Here is a 17,957-nt window from a genome sequence, read left to right as displayed (position 1 = left end):
GACAGGATAGATAGCATGTGTGTGTAGGGAGGCAGTGTGTGCGCACGTATGTACGTGCATGTGTTTTGTGTGTGTCTTGGCTGCCGTTCGGTGGCGGTCTGGGTGTCCTGGCTCTCCATTGGCGTGGGCTGTACCTTCTGCCTGCGGGGGTGGGGGGGTTGCCTTCGGGCTCTTGGAGTCCTGGGGCCCGCACTCTGTCTGCCCTGGGTGGCCGGTGCCTGGCAGAGCCGGGCTTTGCAGGTCTGGGCCTGCTGGGGCCTGTTCCCCCTGACCTTGGGGGGCTCTGCTGGGACCCCTCTTCTGCCACCTCCTGGATGCATGGCTGGTTCCGGAGCGGGGGGGGGGGGGGGGGGGGGGGGGGGGGGATCTGTGCTTGGGGACGGCCGCCAGCTGCTCGAGTCTCGGGGTTCTCCTGGCCTTCCTCCTGCCTGTGTGTGGGCGGGGCCACATTGTGTGGGCGGGGTCACATTGTGTGTGTGGGGTCACATTGTGCGGGCGGGGCCACATTGTGTGGGCGGGGCCACATTGGCATGATCTCTCTTCTCTGAACACGTTCCACTCTGTATGTTCTGCATGTGACACAGTCACTGAGTCGCCTGCAGGTTCATTTACTAACAATGGCTGGTTTTCTTCCTGTATGTCTGATCTAACTTGTGAGCTCTTGGTTTTCCTGATAGTTGATGTCTTCATCCTCCCGCAGGGGGAACATGACTCCAGTGTGTGTGGATGTGTGCATATATAAGTGCGTGTGTGTGTGTGTGCTTATCTACATGCAAATATATGTAGGTTGTTCTCTTTCTCATTCTTTCTTTTTCTCCTTCTCTTCTTTTTGATTCTCTTTCTGTCCCTCTTCTGTCCTCTCCGGTCCAGTCCAGCAGCACAAACTTTGTAATACAAACAATTATGCAAAATGAATCGAAAAAAACAAATTATATCTATGATGCTTGCTTTGGCAAAGTAAATTTGCCCAGCAAATACAGCATCCAGAAAATCATTTTGCCTGCTTAAATGCTGGACAAGACAAAAAAAAAAAAAAAAAAAAAAAAAAAAAAGACTATAAGTGGTTTGTTGCACATTTGCGACACCAGGAGTCAATGTATAAACTACATTAAAGGGATTAAAGTGTTTCACCACTGAGATTTTTATCACTTATATCAGCTGAAGATTAAGTTTGTTTTGGTACTTTATCACAAAGAGTTAGTTAGTCTCTACCTGAATAAGATTTTTAATAAATGTATTCATTCACATCATTCCATCCATTTTCTTACCACTTATGTGAAGTCAGGTTGTGAGACAGCTTCCTAAGCGGGGAAGCTTAGACTTCCCAGACCAGCCAAGAAATGCAATACCTCCAGCGTGTCCTGGGTCCTACCCAGGGTTTCCTCTTGGTGGGATGGGTCTATATTATATCGACCAGATACCACCTCATCTGGCTCGTCTCGATGCAGAGGGGCAGCAGCTCTCTCAGTCACTTCTGGGTGACAGAGTTTTTCACCCAATATCTAAGGGAGAACCTGTCCATGCTATGAAAGAAAGCTCGGAAATTTTGTCCATAAAAATTATAAAGCAGGTCCCTGTACTCCCTGAGCACCTCTGCACAGGAATCCCTCAGAGGACAAATGCCTTCTTTAAGTTCACAAAGAACAGTTAGATTTGTGGAGCAAACTCCCATACCCCCTCGGGTACCCTGAAGATGCTGTAGAACTGATTCAGTCTTGCATGAACAGGACTAAAGCCCAACTGCTCCTCTTCAATCTGAGATTAACTATCTCTCACAGACTCATAAAAAGGGTGGGTACTCTGGAATGCTGTATGGTGCAAAGTCACAAACAGTCAGGGCCCATCCTCCCACCCAAAGGCAGAGGGAGGCAACCAGAGTAAACCCCAATTTATAGGCATCAAGTCAGGGGGAAATCAGTATGCCTGGCCTGGCCTGGTCTTGCATCGATGTGAGTCCAATTTTATCTAGCCGAAACTACTCAACCTGGCACACCAGTGCAGGCTTCTTCCTCACAAAGGCGGTGATATCACTGAAAACGTATCCGACTTCCTGCCTGCAATCAGGGCCGCCTTTACCTCCTGTTGGGCCCCTGGGCTGAGAAGTTCTGTAGACCCTGTCCTGTCCTTCAAATGTACTAAGTCTCATTACAGAAAGTATTATCCAGGTTTACACCGAGGTTTTCTTGATTTAGTTGTATTGACATATTATTAACATAACCGTAATGAACAATATTGAATACAGTAATGAATAAATAACAGCAGCAACAGATCAAACAACCCTGTGAAGCTTCCTAAACAGAAACAGTTTATCAACATGACTTTTCAGACACAACATGTGGAAACCTGTAGATGCTTTCAGTAAACACTGAACTGTCCTTTTAGAAAGTGCTTTCTTCTGGTCTCTTCTTCACAGAAAGTTTCATCGTGTCCTTAAAGGGTTCCTATGATGGTATTTGGAGTTTTCTGAGCTTTCTACAGTGTTCCAGTGTTGAATCCTCATCAGACATGTGAACGACAGTTTTTTATCACCTAAACACATGTTTGAGTTTGAGTTTGAGTTCCAGCACTCTCTCCGTTCGGTTTCCATGGCAACGTGGAAATCCTTGTGACGTCCCGGGGGATAAGGTTGGGTGATTGGTTCCCTTCTACTGGTTAACAAGGGCATGTACAAATACATCAGGCGGGTGGAAAACGTGGGATAAAGTTATTTCCAACGATGGCTGGTGAGTTTACCAAAGAGAGACATCCTGCTGCATTCGTTGCTGTGGGTTGCTGTTTTCCACTTCGTTTTCAGGCTCTGATTCAGGTTCCAACATGTAGGGCTGGATGCTATGTGGTGACATTGTAGTTTGTTTTTTTATTGAGTTCATATGAGCCTAATCCTTCTGTTTATGAGACGTTACAATGACGGTGAAAGCAGGTGCGGTGCGCGCTCCCGATGTAGTGCAGTGGCAGGAGGCGGGGCTTAATGCGGAAGAGTCTCAATCCACTCGTTTTGCCCGCAGGCTGATCTGACAGCCTACGGAGAGGGTCGGTCTGAAGTAAATAAAGCCATTTGTGACAATAACTTGATCAATCCCAGCCCTTCTGGGCTCAGAAATAAAAATAAATTAGCCTGAAATACACAGAATAGTTCCACTTTAAAATCCACATTATGAACGATGTCATTGATCATAACTGTAAGGATTACTTACAATGTTACCCAGTTTGAGGCTGAAATATGATCCACTGCTGTGTATGTGCTCCGATGCAAACATCATTTTTATTTTTGAAAATCCATCTGTCCCATTTCTGCCCAGTAAGTTTCCAGTAAGTGCATCTAAGTCATCAACCAGGGACCCACTCTGATGAAAATGAACATACGATTGAAAAGTATCAAACTGCATGTTTTAAGAGTCAACATGGCAAGATGGAGCTGACTTGATGTAACACCATGCACAGATTGCCCCCCCCACCCCTCCCCTCCCCCCCTTTCTTTTTTTAAAATGAAAGTGTAAGTCATGCAACTGATACACTCTCAAAAATAGAGGTACAAGATCAGGACATTTCTGTACCTATAGGTACATTTTAAAGAAATGTTCTCTCAAAAGTACAATACTGGTCTTTAAGAGACCAGAAGCACACCTTCAGAGTTCAAGGGTTCAAAGTGACATAAAGTACAAATTTGTACCATTTTGAGGGTACCTGCAGCATTGAAAAATGTTAATGGCTGTAATGTTACAAACTAGAGCAGAGCTGAGTGATGACAGTAGTACTACTTAACAGTCATTTACTACACCAGACAATGAAGGTCAGATGCTGCAGACTAAGTGTACGGCTGGTCAGTATTTTCAGTTTTTGAAGATTATTTCTAGATTAAAGATAAGATAATATTGCTAAGTGGCATGGACCAGGCCTAATGCTGTGAAAACATAAAAAACATAACTTGATAAGGTGAGGTTGAACTTGATAAGGTACAAAAATAGACCAGAACTGAAGGGTACAGAAATGTCTCTCAAAAGAGTACAACCCCAGCGACAAGCATTTGTACCTTTTTAGGTACAAGCTGGTACCTCTATTTTTGTGTGTACCGAGTGCTGATGTTTCTACCTGATAGAAACACAGTGGGCTTATGCTGCAGTGGAGCTCTTATGCCTGGATCTACTAAAGGTTTGCACAAATTAAAATGTGTACAAAGTAATTACTTGATGCAACAAAATAATTATAAGTTGATTTATTAACAGCACTGAGGATTGTGTCTTAATTGGTGCAAAAAAACAGCTTGACTGTTGGTCCGTCCAACGTAATGTTTAATATGAGGCGTTCACGGCCTGTTCTGTGTGTGTTGGGAGGAGAAAATGTAAATATATTAACACCCGCAATGTGATTAATTAAACCTGAGAGCAATGTTGCTGATAGAAACTGCGTTTATATTTAACACGTTTCAGAAGGACGTGCAGCCAGTGTGTGTGTGTGTGTGTGTTACAGTTATTGTCACCAGGAGTAGACACTGAAACAAAGCAAAGAAACGCAGAGGTGTTCTTCACCCTCGTGAAGATTTGTGGGATGAACGAGGAAACCATCATAAAGACAGATGGCTTATCCAGCATTTTGGAGCTTTTAGAGGAACTCAGGATGGATGTGGAGAGGAATCATGCACACCTGCAGATGACAGATGTTGCAGCTGGGATCCCCAGATGGGCTGTCCACGTCCGAAATGTCATGTCGCCGGATGGTGGCGGTTATTCCGTTTCACGCACTTGGCAGTCATTAACTGAAACCAAAAAGGTTTTTTTTCAGTAGCTGGATTTCTGTTTTTTGTTTTTTTTTATTCACCTTCTAATGTCTTTATTCCGTCTTTTTCCCTCATCCCCTGTTCGCATTTAACCGTCATCATTAACTGTTCATAAATTTGCTCCCAAACAGCCTTTATTTGTGTGTCAGATTTCTTTGCTAGGTCATGCTTTCTCTCCAGACTCGCCATGCTGGAAACCACGTCACACGCAAACCTTCATTGAAACAGGAAGTTTGCAACACGTTTGCACCTTTTTCACAATCATGAAATCACCCGCAAATTGTGGTTCCGCCCCACGGAAAATTCTACATAGCACACGCAGACTGGGAACACAACAGCTTTCGCCGTGCCTGTGTGACTCAGTGCGACATTGTGCATCCATGTCAAAGAGCTGGGCTTTGCATTTTGAGTTTGCACACAGGGTGGGATTTGGCCTGGTGGCAACAGGTTCATTATGATCAATCAGCACTCTGCATAAAATGCTGATTGACAGTAGAACTTCCCTCCGCCTCCGGGTGGGGGGACGGGTCCTGAGTGTTGTCTGTGCTTATGCACCGAACAGCAGTTCAGAGTACCCACCCTTTCTGGAGTCCTTGGAGGGAGTGCTGGAGGGTGCTCCTTCTGGGGACTCCATTGTTCTGCTGGGGGACTTCAATGCTCACGTAGGCAATGACAGTGAGACCTGGAGGGGAGTGATTGGGAGGCATGGTCCCCCCCCCCCTCTGAACCCAAATGGTGTTTTGTTATTGGACTTCTGTGCTCGTCATGGATTGTCCATAACGAACACCATGTTCCAACATAAGAGTGTCCATATGTACACCTGGCATCAGGATTCCCTGGGCCGCAGTTCCATGATCGATTTTGTAGTCGTGTCATCGGACCTGCGGCATTCGCCTTCGGCTGTTGCCGAGGCAAAAACTCGGGCATGGGAGGAGTTCGGCGAGGCCATGGAGAAAGACTTCCGGACGGCTTCGAGGAGATTCTGGTCCACCATCCGGCGGCTCAGGAGGGGGAAGCAGTGCTCCATTAATACTGTGTACAGTGGAGATGGGGAGCTGCTGACCTCAACTCGGGACGTTGTGGGTCGGTGGAGGGAATACTTCGAAGACCTCCTCAATCCTACCAACACGTCTTCCGATGAGGGAGCAGAGCTGGTGGACTCAGGGGTGGACTCTCCTATCTCTGGGGCTGAAGTCGCTGAGGTGGTCAAAAAGCTCCTTGGCGGCAAGGCCCCGGGGGTGGATGAGATCCGCCCAGAGTTCCTTAAGGCTCTGGATGCTGTGGGGCTGTCCTGGCTGACACGCCTCTGCAGCATCGCGTGGACATCGGGGACAGTGCCGCTGGATTGGCAGACTGGGGTACCGCTGGATTGGCAGACTGGGGTGGTGGTCCCCCTTTTTAAGAACGGGGACCGGAGGGTGTGTTCCAGTTACAGGGGAATCACACTCCTCAGCCTCCCTGGTAAGGTCTATTCAGGGGTCCTGGAGAGGAGGGTCCGCCGGATAGTCGAATCTCGGATTGAGGAGGAGCAGTGTGGTTTTCGTCCTGGTCGCGGAACAGTGGACCAGCTCTATACCCTCTCTGGGGTCCTGGAGGGAGCATTGGAGTTTGCCCAACCAGTCTACATGTGCTTTGTGGACCTGGAGAAGGCGTTCGACCGTGTCCCCCGGGGGCTCCTGTGGGGGGTACTCCGGGAGTATGGGGTACCGGACCCCCTTGTGCGAGCTGTCCGGTCACTGTACGACAGGTGTCAGAGCTTGGTCCGCATTGCCGGTAGTAAGTCGGATTCGTTTCCGGTGAGGGTTGGACTCCGCCAAGGCTGCCCTTTATCACCGATTCTGTTCATAACTTATATGGCCAGAATTTCTAGGTGCAGCCGAGGTGTTGAGGGGATCCGACTTGGTGGCCTCAGGATTGGGTCCCTGCATTAGGCCTAAGTCTGGGCTGGCCTGGCTGTAGGAGGGTTGTCGCCGGCCCTGGGGGGGTGCTGGGTCGGCTGCATCTGTGGGGTGGTGGGGGGGACACTGGGAGTGGTGGGCGGTAATTATGGGGGCCCTGATCGGGGCCATCCTGTCCTCTGCCCCCTCTGAGGTATCTCACATGGGACATGATGGAGGGGTGAGGTGAGGATGTGTGGGAGTGGGTGTATGGGGTTACAGATGGATGGTGGGATGGCTGGGGGGGGATTAGGGTTGGGGATATAGGTGGGTAGGGGATAGGGATGTGTGAGGATGAGTAGATGTGTGTGTGGAGGGGTATGTTGGCGCGTGGGTTGTATTGGGGTGTGCCTGTGTTGGAGGAGTGAGGGTATGTGTGTGTGTGTGTGTGTGTGTGTGTGTGTGTGTGTGTGTGTGTGTGTGTGTAGGGGGGGGTGTATATGCGGAATGGGATGTGTGAGTGAGGGTGAAGTTTGGAGGGGGGCTATGGGTGGTGGAGGGGTGTTTGGTGGGGCATGTGTGGTTGGGTAGAAGTAGAGGGATGGGGTGGCGGGGTATGAGCGTGTGTGTGGGGGGGGGTGAGCGTGTGTGGGGGCGGGGGCGATTGGGGTTCGTGTGACTTGGTATGGGTGAGTGAGTAGAGGTGGGGTGGGGTTGTATATGTGATGGATGATGTGCATGGATTGCAGAGGGTTGTGTGGATGGGGGTTGAGAGGGGAGTGCGTGTTTGGGGGGGGGGTATGCATGTATATGTGTGAGGGGAGTGCGTGTTGGTGGGGGGGGGGGGGGGGGGGTATGCATGTATATGTGTGTGTGGTTTGGTGGTGGGGGGGTGGTGTCCTGTACCCGGGGGCGCAGCTGGTGCGCTGGGGTGCGACCTGGCTGCCGCTGGGTGGCGGTCTGGGGATCCTGGTCCTCCGTCGGTGTGGGCTGTGCCCTCTGCCTGCGGGGGCGGGGGGCTGCTCACGGGCTCTTGGGGCCCTGGGGCCTGCGCTCTGTCTGCCCTAGGTGGCCGGTGCCCGGCGGGATCGGCCCTTGCCGGCCTGGGCCTGCTGGGGCCTGTTCCCCCTGACTGCGGGGGACTCTGGTTGGGCACCTCCTTCGCCACCTCCTGGGCAGATGCATGGCTGGCTCTGGAGTGGGGGGGTTGGGATCTGTACCTGGGGGTGACTGTCGGTTACCCGGGTCTCTGGGTTCTCCTGGCCTTCCTCTAGCTGTAGGCGGGCGGGGTCACATTGGCATGATCACTCTTCTCTAAACACGTTCCACTCTGAATGTTCTGCATGAATGTTCTGCATGTGTCACAGTCACTGAGTCATCCAGCAAGTTTATTCACTAACAGCAGGAAGCTCTCTTTCTGTCTTTTTGACTTAACTTGCTAGTTTCTGGTCCTCATGATTGTCAATGGTTTTGTTCTCCACGAATCTAGAGTTGGCTTGTGTGGGTGTATATATTTATGTGTGTGGGTGGGTATGTGTGTGTACTTATGTGTATGTGTATGTATGTATGTGTATGGATATGTATATATGTATGCATATGTGTGAGTGTATGTGTATGTATGTATATGTATGTGTATGTGTGTGTATGTGTATATGTATGTATGTATGTGAGTATGTATATGTGTATATATGTATATATATATATATATATATATATATATATATATGTGTGTGTATGTATGTGTATATGTATGTATGTATATCTATCTTTATGTATGCATGTATGTGTATGTGTATGTATGTGAGTATGTATATGTGTATATATGTATATATATATATATATATATATGTGTGTATGTATGTGTATATGTATGTATGTATGTATATATGTATATATATAATGTATGTGCGAGTGTATATACATATATATGTAGGTGGGTATGTATGTGCATATACATGTATGCATTGATCTCTTTCTTTTGTTTTTTTTTTGTTTTTTTATGTTCTCTTTTCTGTTCTCTTTCTGCCCCTTTCCTGTCCTTTCCGGTCCAGCAGTATAAACTCTGTAATACAAGCTATTATCCAAAACAAATTGAAAAATAAAATAAGAATCAAGAAATACAAGGGGATCATTACATCTACAAAAGTTCCCCTTGGCAAAATAAATTTGCTCAGCAGAACACAGCATCCAGAACATAAGTCTGCTTGCTTAAATGCTGGACAAGACAAAAAAAAAAAAAAAAAAAAAAAAAAAGAAAAGGATTGGGTCCCTGCTTTTTGCAGATGACGTGGTCCTGTTGGCTTCATCTGGTCGTGATCTCCAGCTCTCACTTGAGCGATTCGCTGCTGAGTGTGAAGCGGCTGGGATGAGAATCAGCACCTCCAAATCTGAGACCATGGTCCTCAGTCGGAATAGGGTGGATTGTCCTCTCCGGGTCGGGAGTCAGGTCCTGCCTCAAGTGGAGGAGTTTAAATATCTCGGGGTCTTGTTCACGAGTGAGGGAAGGATGGAGCGCGAGATCGACAGACGGATCGGTGCGGCGTCTGCAGTAATGCGGACTCTGCGCCGGTCTGTCGTGGTGAAGAAGGAGCTGAGCCAGAAGGCGAAGCTCTCCATTTACCAGTCGATCTACGTTCCTACCCTCACCTATGGTCATGAGCTGTGGGTCGTGACTGAAAGAACGAGATCTCGTATACAGGCGGCTGAAATGGGTTTCCTCCGCAGGGTGGCCGGGCTCTCCCTTAGAGATAGGGTGAGGAGCTCGGTCATCCGGGAGGAGATCAGAGTAGAGCCGCTGCTCCTCCACATCGAGAGGAACCAGTTGAGGTGGCTCAGGCATCTGGTCAGGATGCCTCCTGGACGCCTCCCTGGTGAGGTGTTCCAGGCACGTCCCTCTGGGAGGAGACCCCGGGGAAGACCCAGGACTCGCTGGAGGGGTTATATCTCTCGGCTGGCCTGGGAACGCCTCGGGATCCCCCCGCAGAGTTGGCAAATGTGGCTGGGGAGAGGGAAGTCTGGGCTTCCCTGCTTAGGCTGCTGCCCCCGCGACCCGACCCCGGATAAGCGGCACGAAGACGAGACATTAATTGCTGAACAAATATGGGGATTATTTCCCTTAAAATATGACATTTGTTGGCTCAAGAAGGGTATGCATTTAGTGATCCTTACAGACGTTTGTTCACAGAATAAGAACACAATGAGACCTTACTGATTCTCAGAATGACTATTAATCCGGGAAGCACACAATGAAAATCAGTTTGACTTTTATTTTAAATGCAACCAAGCTCTCTTGATAAATCACAGTTTCTGATTATTATTTGCTTTTTAAAATCATTTTAAGGATGAGCCAACCACTGGCATGGACCCAAAGGCCCGCAGATTCCTCTGGAATTTAATCCTGGACATCATCAAGACTGGGCGTTCTGTAGTGTTGACATCTCACAGGTGAGACTCTGGTGGCAATATGACTGTTTCTCTCTTCAAACATTTTTAAAGTGTAATATCATGGTGTCTTTACAGCATGGAGGAGTGTGAAGCATTGTGCACTCGACTGGGAATTATGGTGAATGGGAGGTTTAAATGTCTGGGCAGCATACAGCACCTGAAAAACAGGTCAGTGCTCTCCATCAATTTTTCAATCTTCCATCTTTTTCAATCTTTTTTACCTGAAGGAAACATCCATCCATCCATCCATCTTCTGCCGCTTATCCGGGGTCGGGTCGCGGGGGCAGCAGCCTAAGCAGGGAAGCCCAGACTTCCCTCTCCCCAGCCACATTTCCCAACTCTGCGGGGGGATCCCGAGGCGTTCCCAGGCCAGCCGAGAGATATAACCCCTCCAGCGTGTCCTGGGTCTTCCCCGGGGTCTCCTCCCAGAGGGACGTGCCTGGAACACCTCACCAGGGAGGTCCAGGAGGCATCCTGACCAGATGCCCGAGCCACCTCAACTGGTTCCTCTCGATGCGGAGGAGCAGCGGCTCTACTCTGATCTCCTCCCGGATGACCGAGCTCCTCACCCTATCTCTAAGGGAGAGCCCGGCCACCCTGCAGAGGAAACTCATTTCAGTCGCCTGTATATGAGATCTCCTTCTTTCAGTCACGACCCACAGCTCATGACCATAGGTGAGGGTAGGAACGTAGATCGACTGGTAAATCGAGAGCTTCGCCTTCTGGCTCAGCTCCTTCTTCACCACGACAGACCGGCGCAGAGTCCGCATTACTGCAGACGCCGCACCGATCCGTCTGTTGATCTCGCGCTCCATCCTTCCCTCATTGGTGAACAAGACCCCAAGATATTTAAACTCCTCCACTTGAGGCAGGACCTGACTCCCGACCCGGAGAGGGCAATCCACCCTATTCCGGCTGAGGACCATGGCCTCAGATTTGGAGGTACTGATTCTCATCCCAGCCGCTTCACACTCGGCAGCGAATCGCTCAAGCGAGAGCTGGAGATCACGACCAGATGAAGCCAACAGGACCACGTCATCTGCAAAAAGCAGGGACCCAATCCTGAGGCCACCAAGTCGGATCCCCTCAACACCTCGGCTGCGCCTAGAAATTCTGTCCATATAAGTTATGAACAGAATCGGTCAGAAACCGGTCAAAGCCGGTCAGATCTGGCAGGCCCAAACGTGTTGTGAGGGTCTGCTGGGAACATCTGGCTGAGTCCCCCGTCAGAGCGAGCTTCAACTCCCACCTTCAGCAGAGCTTCGAACATGTCCCGAGTGAGGCGGGGACATTGAGTCCGAATGGACTGTGTTCCGTGCCTCTATTGATGAGGCGGCCAGCCGGAGCTGTGGCTGTAAGGTCGTTGGTGCCTGTCGTGGCGGTAATCCCAGGACTCGTTGGTGGACACCAGCAGTGAGGGATGCCGTCAAGCTGAAGAAGGAGTCCTATCAGACTTTCTTGGCCTGTGGGACTCTGGAGGCAGCTGATGGGTACCGGCGGGCTAAGCGGCATGCGGGTTCGGCTGTTGCCGAGGCAAAAACTCGGGCATGGGAGGAGTTCGGCGAGGCCATGGAGAAAGACTTCCGGACGGCTTCGAGGAGATTCTGGTCCACCATCCGGCGGCTCAGGAGGGGGAAGCAGTGCTCCATCAATACTGTGTACAGTGGAGGTGGTGAGCTGCTGACCTCAACTCGGGACGTTGTAGGTCGGTGGAGGGAATACTTCGAAGACCTCCTCAATCCTACCAACACATCTTCTGATGAGGAAGCAGAGCTGGTGGACTCAGGGGTGGACTCTCCTATCTCTGGGGCTGAAGTCGCTGAGGTGGTCAAAAAGCTCCTTGGCGGCAAGGCCCCGGGGGTGGATGAGATCCGCCCGGAGTTCCTTAAGGCTCCGGGTGCTGTGGGGCTGTCCTGGCTGACACGCCTCTGCAGCATCGCGTGGACATCGGGGGCAGTACCGCTGGATTGGCAGACTGGGGTGGTGGTCCCCCTTTTTAAGAATCACATTCCTCAGCCCCAGGGACCATGTCCCCCAGGGACTGCTGTGGGGGGTACTCTGGGAGTATGGGGTACTGGTAGGGCTGCAACTAACGATTATTTTAATCGTCGACTAATCTGTAAATTATTTTTTTCGATTAGTCATGATTATTTCTGTCACACCTCCCATCTGTGCATCCAATTGATGCAGCTTTTTTTTTCCTTTTTTTTTTCTTTTTTATACAAGCTGCAGTATGTTTTACCCCACTCTCTTCATTTGCATCATATGAATATCACCCAGATTTCCCGTCATTCACAACATAATGTCCTTTGGTAAAGTAAAATTACTCCTGAAACAGTGGAATATCAAATATAAGCTTAAAAGCTCACTACGAATTTATTTTGAAACAAATAAACGTATTCATAAAGTAAAAAAACTACAGAATTTGTCTCAAAAAGAAACACAATAAATAAAATATTTTAATTGTACAATCGTGTTGGTTTTTTTCTCCCTGTTTCATAATCCGGGAAATTTCCGGAAAAATAACAATCCGGGAAGGTGTGGCAAAGACCCCTTAAATAACGGGAGTTTCTGGGCCAAAACGGGATACTTGACAGGTATGACAAAACTATGTAACTACTTGGTATGCTAACTTACCCATCCGGAATGCTAGCAGAAACCATGACTCCGGGCTGCTTTCTCTTCCCATGCGTAACTGTCGTGCTGCCGTGGTATGACAACTATGCATGCTGTTTTCACTCGACTGTTTAGGTTGCGCCACCATCGGTCTTGAGTTTTTCTTCATTGGTTAAGAAGACACTGCACAAAATGACAATACTGTCCCCAGCACTTCCTGTGGGGCTTTGAGTCATTTACTTGATGCTTTCAGTTCTTATACTGTCTGAAAAGCCGTGGCGTTAAGTTGCCTGGCGCAGCGTTTTATCAGCCAAGCCATTATGGGCGTTTATAACACGACACGTCGACAATGAAATTACACGTTGATGAATTTTTATTGGCGACTTTGTCGGTGAATTGTTGCAGCCCTAGGTACCGGACCCCTTGTGCGTGCTGTCCGGTCCCTGTACGACAGGGGTCAGAGCTTGGTCTGCTTTGCCACCAGTAAGTCGGATTTGTTTCAAGTGAGGGTTGGACTCTGCCAAGGCTGCCCTTTATCACCAATTCTGAATGGAAGCATTTTTTGGTAAATGTATTGTGTAAATTCCACCATAAAAGGAGTGCGTCCTTCCCAACATTCCTCTTGAATAAAGTTGCGTAACTAGCACTAGGCTACTGGCGCTAAAACTGGGCGACCTCGAGGTTTGAATAACATTCAGTAGACTGAAAGTTTGAATAAAGCTGTGTAACAAGAATGTTTGGATCAAACTAATTGACCAAAAGGTTCTGATAAACTTGGGTAAAGTGGAGATTTGGGTAAACCCAGGTAACCTGGAAGTCTGGGCATATTACATCAACCTTGAGATTTGGATATATGTGTGTCCAGAGATCTGGATTAAGCTGATCTTCAATTTATGTCAGAAGACGGTCAACCAGAGAAAAATAGTAGGAAGGTGGAAAGTACAGGATATATACAGCTGCACTGGGATGGTGGTGAATTGCATATTTCTGACCAATATAGATCTGAGTGTGGCTGTGGTGACCGAGAGTGATTTCAGCTAAATGAGATTCAAACCAACCTTGCACACCGGTGGCATTACTGAGAAGTAATGGCAGTAATGTTGATGTCCACACACAGCAAGGCTATTTAAGTTATGAGATTAAATATCATCCATCAAACTAGTCTCTGACACTTATCTGGGGTCAGGTTGCAGGGGGAAACAACCCAGACCTCTCCCCAACCACATTCACCAGCTTATCCGAAGGGTCCTGAGGCGTCCAGAGTGCATCCTGGTTCCAGAGCCCAAGCCATGCGTCGAGGCAATCCTGCCTACATTACCTGGAACCAGTCAACCTCGCACACCAACTCAGACTCTTTCCTCTCCAGAGAGGTGTGGTTTCAGAGCTACCCTCTGCAGCTGAGGATTAGACCGCCAGGGTCGTTGCTATCAAACATCGCCCAGCTCCCAGTGCACCCACTACAGCTACTCCTACTGGTGGCGAGCACACAGGAGATTAAATACAACTGTTTGAATAATTTCCTCTGCTGTATGTTCTAGGTTTGGAGATGGATACATGATTACAGTAAGAACCAAGAGCAGCTCCAGTGTGAAGGAGGTAGTACGGTTCTTCAACAGAAACTTCCCTGAAGCTGTCCTCAAGGTTAGCGCAGCAGCTCCCACTGAGGACACAAACATCAGCTGCATTTGAAGCCAAGTTTCACTCACAGATCCACCTCATAATGAGTTGTTTTATACATTATGCTGCATTTTGTCACAATACAGGAGCGTCACCACACCAAAGTTCAGTACCAGCTGAAGTCTGACTGGATCTCCCTCGCTCAGATCTTCAGTAAGATGGAACAGGTGGTGGACGCTCTGGGCATTGAGGACTACTCCGTCAGTCAGACCACTCTGGACAACGTTAGTCCACCTGTAACACTCTGGCTTGCACAACTTGGATTAGAAAAAATTTAAATAAGTTCGACTTTGTTCCTTCTGTCCAGGTATTTGTCAACTTTGCTAAGAAGCAGAGCGACAACTTGGAGCAGCAGGTGCGGTTGCCTGCAGGGAGAGGACAGTCCCAAATACAGCGCATCCTGAATTTTCTAAGGTCCAGAACAGCCGTCACAGAGCTGAATGCTCTGATCAGCGAGGCACCTCAGGAGCTAGAGACTGATGAAGATGAAGGACTCATCAGCTTTGAAGAGGAAAGGGTGAGAGGATCTTCAATTAGTTTGGCAGAGGCGTTTTTCATTTTATCCTCTAATGAAATGAGCTGAAACTCTGCAGTAATAAACAGCTTTGTAGTACATAAATTATTCTGATTGTGTGTGGTAGGTGCAGCTCTCCTTCAACACCGACACTCTCTGCTGAAAGATGAGGATGGTGATGGAGAAGAAACGTCATCACATCTGTCTTTTTGATGTGGAGGCCAGACAGAGCTCCAGATTCAACTGTGGGACGATCAAAACTTTGCATCAAGCAAGGCAGGACGGCTGATCCAGAACCTTCCAGATGATCTGAAGCGGGACTAAGGAGTGTTTCCAGAATCATTTAATTTGAGATTGCGGGGGGCGGTGGCTCATGTATACTGAAGGTTTGCTTTCTAAAGTTAACAAAAGTTAAAAATGTAGGGTGAATATTTTTATTCAACTCAGCTGAAAGTCTTGACATAACCAGAGTACTACTCTACCAAACGCAGCCTGCCTTTAGAGCATGCCACAACCATGGAAATGTAATAGTCTATTTTTTGTGACAGAAAAGAATGATTTATTTTAGATATTGAAGCATCTTTGTGGGGTTTATTTCAGAAGATTTTGTGAAAGGTACACAAGCAAGCAATGGGCGTGTGGAAAAATTAGGCCTTTTCTTGATATCAGAGTGATGGAAGGAATCTACTCAGCTCGGATGACTAACTAATATTCTTTTGTGCTTAGAAAGCTGACAAACTGTAAATAGTGACGGTGAATCCGTCAGCTGTGGGTGTAATAGATGTTAAGCCGATGACTGCACTACCATCACTGTGACACTAAACCCAACTCTCGGACTAGAATCATAATTGTTGGACGACATGTTTTATGATTTGAAGATAGTCCTTTAACATTTATTGTAAGCTACATTTACAGAACTTGTTTATGAATATTTGTTGGCTGGTGTTAAACCCTTTCTCTTAAATTTTGGGATAAATGAGTTGTTTCACAGCCGATTCCACTCTGCATTTTGATCATTAATATGGTGTATGTAATTTGTATTATTTACCACATAAAGAGGTGAGGAAAACTGTTTCTGAAAATGTTAAGCTGGTAAGGCCTAAATTATTATTTATGCACAACACAGAATTTTTTTCTTTCTATGATCATTTGAGAAATGAAGCTCAGAACTTTTTCTTCTTAAAACAACATACTACATATATGTATGTATGCATGCATGTATGTATATATATATATATATATATATATATATATATATATATATATATATATATATATATATATATATATAGATAGATATAGATATATATATAAGAAGCAGGGATAAATTTAATCAAAGACCAACATTAGGGCAGTAATTCATGTCACCAGCAGCCACTGGGCTTATGTGCTATCAAGGAAAAGTCTACGTTTCACTTAGTATTTACAGTGAACTTCTGTATGCTGTGAGGATTTAAAGTATCAGATTGTGTACGAAATGTGTGACGTGGACATTAAAGTTCCTTTATGATTAAACTTGTTTCAGAGCTCTGTATCTAAATGGTTCAGCATCCAGTGATAATGCTGAATTTTTTGGATTTTTGTTCACTTAGTACCATAGACTGTAAATAAAAGATGGATGAAGCCTTTGGTGGTTAAAAGTGAAGCCTATGCGAAAGTGCATAAAACCGCCGTTCCCCCTTCATCCACTAGGGGCTGCAAAACAGAGCAAATGTTTACAGCAGAAATAAACACGTTTACAGCAGAAATAAACACGTTTACAGTAGAAATAAACATGTTTACAGCAGCAATAAACACATTTACAGCAGAAATAAACATGTTTACAGCAGAAATAAACACGTTTACAGCAGAAATAAACATGTTTACAGCAGCAATAAACACGTTTACAGTAGAAATAAACATGTTTACAGCAGCAATAAACACATTTACAGCAGAAATAAACACGTTTACAGCATAAATAAACATGTTTACAGCAGCAATAAACACATTTACAGCAGAAATAAACACGTTTACAGCAGAAATAAACATGTTTACAGCCTGGTTCAGAAATCAATTTTAGGTTTAATAGGTCAGGTTTACCTTCATGACAACTGTGGGAATGAATTTTTCTCTAACTCGCCCGTTTAAAAGTAATTTAATTTTGAAAATCTGCATATTTAGGGGCGTGTCCTTTTGATTGACAGGTACCCGATCTCCTGCTTCAAGTCAGAAGAACGTAGAACAACCGCGGTTTTTAGCCGGTTAACAACGTCACTTAGCTTTAGCCCGCTTACCTCCGTTAGCTGGTTAGCTCCTGTTGTCTCCGCGTTAGCTCGGTTAGCTCTTAGCTACAGAAAGCTTAGAGTTCGCTCGTTGTCATCATCCACACAGCCCCCCTCTCAGCTCCACCTCTTTGTCCATATTTGTATTTTCCTGGCGAGACGACATGCATGCCCCTGCCAAGATGGTGATGGTAGGAACCGCCCACCGAGCTTCAATTCAGCTCTTCAGAAACCTACGGGTGATGTCATGGAGGCTCCGCCCATCTTTTTTATACAGTCTATGCTTGATACCCAGTGGGGTATTTTCATATTAATTTTCCTTGTGCAAAAAAATACCATAGGCATAATCTGTTAGATGGACCACATTAGTCCAAGTAACAAAAATTACATTCCATTATACCATGGTCTGGGTGAATACTCTATTCTGACTGGTTGCAGGGTGTCCATTAAAAAGTGATATATGACACCAATTAAAAAAAAGTTCTGTCAAATAGAATAATTCCAAATCATTGGGCCGGCTCAAGCGCCAGTTGGTAACCGTGGCAACAAAAATGTTTGCGACAAATGGACAAAACAGAAAGCAGATTATCTGGAAGGACAATGTCAAACAGCGGCCCATGCTTACTCATGAATTTATCTGATCTGCCAGTTTTTTAGTTATTTTATTTTTTCAGGTTAATTTGGACCTTCGGTTGAACAATAACCAGAGTAGAAAAGGGAGAAAGGAAAAAATGAAAAGTCTCCCAATCCCTCCCCATTTCACTGCTGCATTATGTTCATGTTCTACCAAGATC

At 46.8% G+C, this 17,957-nt stretch overlaps 1 protein-coding gene across 1 annotated transcript in view; it reads left to right on the top strand.

The window, feature by feature from the left end:
* abca2 (ATP-binding cassette, sub-family A (ABC1), member 2) overlaps window positions 1-15,092 on the top strand; it is a 191,309-nt gene extending 176,217 nt beyond the window's left edge. Inside the window, exons 43-48 of the mRNA XM_079250795.1 lie at window positions 9,992-10,095; window positions 10,171-10,263; window positions 14,250-14,352; window positions 14,475-14,612; window positions 14,696-14,905; window positions 15,030-15,092. Coding sequence (XP_079106921.1) covers window positions 9,992-10,095; window positions 10,171-10,263; window positions 14,250-14,352; window positions 14,475-14,612; window positions 14,696-14,905; window positions 15,030-15,065 — 684 coding nt within the window. The 3' untranslated portion in view covers window positions 15,066-15,092. The remainder of the gene's footprint in view (window positions 1-9,991; window positions 10,096-10,170; window positions 10,264-14,249; window positions 14,353-14,474; window positions 14,613-14,695; window positions 14,906-15,029) is intronic.
* The last annotated feature ends 2,865 nt before the right edge of the window (window positions 15,093-17,957 follow it).

This window comes from Telmatherina bonti (assembly GCF_933228915.1).
Source record: "Telmatherina bonti genome assembly, chromosome: 13".
Classification (NCBI taxonomy): domain Eukaryota; kingdom Metazoa; phylum Chordata; class Actinopteri; order Atheriniformes; family Telmatherinidae; genus Telmatherina; species Telmatherina bonti.
Note: the sequence above shows the minus strand (reverse complement) of the source record. Positions and strands in the feature narration are given on the sequence as shown.